Source organism: Nestor notabilis, unplaced genomic scaffold (assembly GCF_000696875.1).
Source record: "Nestor notabilis isolate BGI_N333 unplaced genomic scaffold, ASM69687v1 scaffold16971, whole genome shotgun sequence".
NCBI lineage: Eukaryota > Metazoa > Chordata > Aves > Psittaciformes > Psittacidae > Nestor > Nestor notabilis.
This window is the reverse complement of record NW_009913538.1, coordinates 38,820-44,156: the sequence shown is the minus strand read 5'-3', so window position 1 is coordinate 44,156 and position 5,337 is coordinate 38,820. Positions and strand designations below refer to the sequence as shown.

The window sequence follows — 5,337 nt, the reverse complement described above, 5'->3', positions numbered from 1 at the left end:
AAAGTTCATTAGATAATGATGTTACCCTCTTCTTTCCTAGCAAAGTATGAATTAAACCAATGTTGCTGTAAATGTAAAAACAAAAAGCAGATCCACATATTAAAACTGCACTATTGTGCACTTTACTGTGAGGAGAGTTTTTCTTCCTTCTAAGTTGTGGTTTCAAGCGTTGTAGTAATAATTCTGATACTAAAAATACTGGGTTTGCCTCCCTGGTTTTAAGTGTTGAACTGAACTTTAGCACTTAGGCAACAGTTGCCACAGGAAAAACATCATAAAAATCACTTGGTCTACTGATAAAAAGTGGTCTAACTTGCTACCTGATGCAGGAATTAATTGTAACCAAGTGAAATACACTTTTGTCAGATCAGCTGTAGAATGGGCTATGCTGAGAGCAGAGTGCTCTCCCCAGGTTATTTGATGAGAATAAAGCTTTGTGTATTCCCAGTTACCATATAATTTTTCCTCATCTTAGGCTTCAGATAATTACACTATCAGATTTGGAATGTGACTACATTAACGCTAGATCGTGCTGCTCAAAACTCAATAAAGTAAATTATTCTTCTTTGCATTTAATGTGGTTTAAAGAAATGGTTCTTCATCTTAGCATCACAAACAACTGGGGTGTAATGTGTGTCTGAAGAGCCTTGATTGGCAGTGTTTTGCTTGTATCCTTTATTCAGTCTGCTTGTGGTTTTTGGATGCCTGTCTTTCTGCAGATTCAGTCAGGAAATGCTGTTCCTCTGACCCTTGGTGCTCTGAGAGAGACTGCTCTGAATTCCTGGGACTGAGACTTAACTCTTCACAGAGCTCTTGAGTTCTGTGCTTTCATTTCTATAGGTGTGCTACACCAAGGATGTCTGTGTGTGACTGACCTTTATAGCACACACACAGATGCTTCTTTATAATTTCTAACCTCTCTCCAAAAGTAGAGGCGTTTACTGTGAGAAGAAAAAGTGCCATTTTAACCAAAACTGCTTAAAACTGATTTTGTTAAATCAATATCACCTTCCTGTATGGATGTTCACTTTGATTTAAAGGTATTTTCTTTCTTGGTGTAAAAGAGAATGCTACAGGATACTATCAAGGCAAAAATGTGTTATTGCCAGGGGCTGACTCAATTTAACTATGCCAGTTTTCATATTGATCAACTTTCTTACCTGTTCCAAGGATGAGGGTGTTTGTATGTCCTGTGTCTGTGCAAACTTTAATTATCTGCTTCTCTCATTCCTAAATCCAGTTCTCTGCAGTAATTTCAAATGAGCACTGTATGTTTCTTAACTTGCTTTCTTAAGTGCTTGTGTAATATAGTTGTGTTCAAACAGCTGCTGTGCTTCTCTGGAAACCTTTGTAATAGTTGGATAAAGGATGTCTGTTAGCCCAAAAACAGGCCCTAAGATATTCTAGCTCACATGGAATTTGTCTGAAGGTATCAATTTCCCCATTGTGATGAAATCATATGCTTCTGCCATGAATTTTCTGCCTGAGTTTTACATGATTAGAATTAGATGAAAACTCCAAATAGATCTGTTTTTCAGAAAGGAATTTACATATAATTCCTTTTCTTTTCTTCCCTTTTTACAGTGGGTGGTGCCTGAAGTGATTGGCCATGCTGTTGTAACAGTATTAATGCTTATTTCATTGCACTGGTTCATCTTTCTCCTTAATTTGCCAGTAGCAACATGGAATATATATAGGTAAGTGCAAAGGGTTTTGTGTGCTTTTTTTTCCACTGTTACTAGGTTAGCTTTAATTGTAGTATGAAGGTAAACAGTATGTTGTGATGAGCTGTTTCACTTGTGTTCTTGAGCTGCTAACAGTCTTCATGGATCTAACTAATATAAAACTCTCCTCTCCTTGCATTTAAAATTACAAGAAACCAAACAGTGTGAAGGACAAGAAACTTCCAGCCTGTAGCAGAAACGTTTGGAATGTATTCTCCTTAGTGCCCAGGAATCTTGATTTGCAAGTCATTCCCAAATTCATAGGAAATAGTGTTATGCTAATTGTGATTATGTGCTGCAAACATAGTTAATGTTTTTCATGCTGTGCCTACATGTTTGATAGTGATATTGACATGAAAGTACAGAGGTCAGCATGGCCAATGGGTTGTAAAGCCATCAGGCTGTAGTGTCATCCCCCACACCCTCCTGTGTTTACTGTCTTGTCTCTCCCCCTCATTTGCATTGCTTTTGGTCCCCCATCTTGCCTCTTTGTATTTGGAAAGGTTTGTAGACTTTTTACCTTATGACAGCTGTTAGTGTTACTGGTCTTCGTATACTGGGCTGTCCATGGCTTTGAAATGGTTCATCATCAGTAGGGGTTTCTACATGGTACCACTGAGGCTGTTGGTTCAAAATGTTCTCTTTGTTTGGTATCATTGGATGAGCAGAGAACTGAACCTTTACCAGTGCTGTGCTAATGAAAACTGGATGTGGAATTGTTGCGAATTATTTCTGATCACAGGAAGTCCAAAAGACCATATGTTTAAGATATAGGTATAAAAAGTTGCTGTAGTTTTTGTTTGCCTGAACCTGCCAGGGCTAACTGTTTGCAGGGATGGCTGGTAAAATTAAATAAGGCTTCATAGCTCTCACTAAAAAGAAGTTGAGGGCCTTGTTGTTCTTGGACAAAATAACCATGCATTTATCACCCTTGTTATCTACAGAACTGATAGCAAAGCCTTCAAATGTTTCTAGCTGGAGTAACATGAGACACAGTAGAACTGGGATGCTTCATTAACAAATGTTGCCTAAATGCAACAGGGATAGGTTTGTTTGGCCGTCTGTACGTACAGCTATATCACACACTGACCATTTGCACAAAATGACCAGTATTCCCTTTGGTATCTGCTGGCAAGAATGGAGTTTGCATTTCATGTTTATTTTAGGCTAGACTGTTTCTGCAGAGACACTAGAGAGGGAATGCATTTTCTTTGAAGCTTTAAAGAGTTCTTGTACTGGTTATCCCTTTCCTGCTTCCTTTTGCTTACTGATGTTAATGTTTAAAGTAGCCACTTGCCCTCCCTTGTAAACCTGGTCAGAGAGAATTTGAGAAGATACAGTTATTTCTGTTTCTGCAGTTCAGGCAGTAAGCACTGGGTCCTGTTTTGAACTGTCAGCTATCGCTTTGTTTGTCATACGTGGGGTAGACATTTGGAGTATCTTAAATCCAGGACCGTTTTCTTAATTTTAGGGGTACAGTTTAGGCAATATATGAATATGACAGTATGATACTTTGCCTGTCCTGCCACAAGCAGTCAAAACGTTAAGCCTGTATTGCTAATCCTGCCTTCTTTCTGGGGATTGAGGGGTTTCACTCATCTCGGTTGCCTGGAAAAGCAAAAGCAAGTGTGCTGTTTAGCATTATAAAAGAAATCTGATGATTTGGGATAGAACTTAAACTTCACCTGGTGTTCCACGGGCCAAAGGTCTGGTAGACAGAAAAATGGTGGATTGTAAAGTAGTTTAAATACACAGGAAGAGGAGAAGGTATCGTTGACTAAGCTAGGATTAAGTGGGAACAGATGAAGTGTGAACCTACTATCATGAGCTGCAATCTTCCAGCATCAGCTAAATGTGTTTAAATCTTCTTTATATGTTATAGTATTTCAAGGACCAATTTCTGAAGTCAGTGTCGCTGCACATGAATTCAGAAAGGTTTAAGATAATCATTCTGCTCCAAGAGGAGTACAGAGATGTAAATACTTGTGTTGAGATTGAAGAAGTCTGTGCTTTGTAGTATATCTAAGTGATAACAGAGAGAAAGGTAGGATAATAATCCCTTCCCCTTATTCTCTTTCCTTCAAAGCCTGCTTAATCTTGATGAGTGAATGGTGGTTAAAGGCACTGCTGGCTTAATTTACCAGTTGTCTCAATGATTTCAGCGAGAGTAGAGAGGGTTTTTTGTGAAAGGGGCACCAGAAACAAATCCCAGAGAGGATAAATTGGTCAAAAACAGCGTCAAGGGAGACTTTCAAAGCTGCAGCATGTTTATTGTAACATCCTACTGGCCCTTCTTGTTCATCATACTCAGGGGCTCATTTAACTTGGTTTATTTTTGGCTCAATTTTGTATCTTACACAATCTCCAGTGAGACACAGTATTGCCTTACAATGTCCTTGTTTTAAAACTAGATACTGAAGCAGCTTATTTGAAATCAAATCATATTTCAAAACACATTTTTCTAGTTCTTAAATATTTCTTAGACCTGCTATTACATAAAAGAAACAAGAATTACAAAGGATACGTTGAATGTGAGTAGACAAGAAAGAAATTAACTTTGAATGCTTCCCTTTCATCTTTTCTGTATAGACCTGCTTGAGACAGTGGTCCAAATAATGTGATTTTTGCCATGTCTCTAACTCAAACCCCTCTCAAAACTGAAGGAGTTAAAAAAGAATAATCTTCAAAATACAGTGAGAATTTTGACCAAAACTTCCACATCTCTTAAGAAATTGTGTAATCTAGAGGGAAATGCCCTGTTGCTGTGGCAGCAGCTTCCACTGAACCGAGATACCAGAGGCACTACTGTGTATATTCACTAAAGCTGGCAGTTTTCTTCTTCTGTATGGGTTTGATGCACAAGTTTTTTTGCTGTTTAGAGTAAGACAACAGGCTTGAGTTGGGTTTGCTAGCATCTGGCATCCTTGTGTCCATGACTGAAGTTCCTTAGACGTGTAACATATGTTATACTGACTTGTGGGCCTCTTGGTAGAACTGCCTCCCAGGTTTCAGAATGAATTTGCATCATTTAGATGTTATCATGTTCTTAAAAAGAAAAATTAATAAATACTGCCTTTATGGCACCTGCTTCCTAGGGATATTAAAAAACTCTGTGTTCTATTTAGGATAAATTGATAAAGGAAATTTATGTTCCTTCTTTTATTCCAGTAAAACATATTACATTCCCAGTAAATAGATAGTAATTTGTCTTATAGTACTAAAAATAGAACAATCACTTAAAACTTCACATTTAGAAGAGAATTTCAAATTGTAAGTATTTCACATGAACTGTTTCTAATGGGACATAACAGTCTTTGTTATTAGCCAAATATGCTGCAGTGCTTTTTAATGCCTCTGTGAAAGAAAGACCAATACTGTGGTCTTAATGGTTTTTAGTTGGTTGGTTTGGTTTGATTTTGTCTCCTGCTGCTGCTAGAAAACACCCTTGTTTCTTGTTCCCTTCTTTCCCATCCTGTTATTGAAATAAATGTTGGGAGAGGTGGAGGAGTGCCTTTTGAAATACAAGTGGTGTCATTCTTCAAGTATTTAAAGAAAATCAAGAAGTGTTCTGTTCTGAAAGCTTGCTTTTGCTCTGGGTGAAAGACGAGGAGTT

General features: G+C 37.9%; 1 protein-coding gene across 1 annotated transcript in view; it reads left to right on the top strand.

Moving 5' to 3' along the window:
* Window positions 1-466: 466 nt before the first annotated feature.
* The window catches only part of CNIH4 (cornichon family AMPA receptor auxiliary protein 4), a 6,522-nt gene continuing 1,651 nt past the window's right edge, over window positions 467-5,337 (top strand). The window contains exons 1-2 of the mRNA XM_010023252.1: window positions 467-551; window positions 1,585-1,697. Of these exons, the coding sequence (XP_010021554.1) occupies window positions 1,630-1,697 (68 nt within the window). The 5' untranslated portion in view covers window positions 467-551; window positions 1,585-1,629. The remainder of the gene's footprint in view (window positions 552-1,584; window positions 1,698-5,337) is intronic.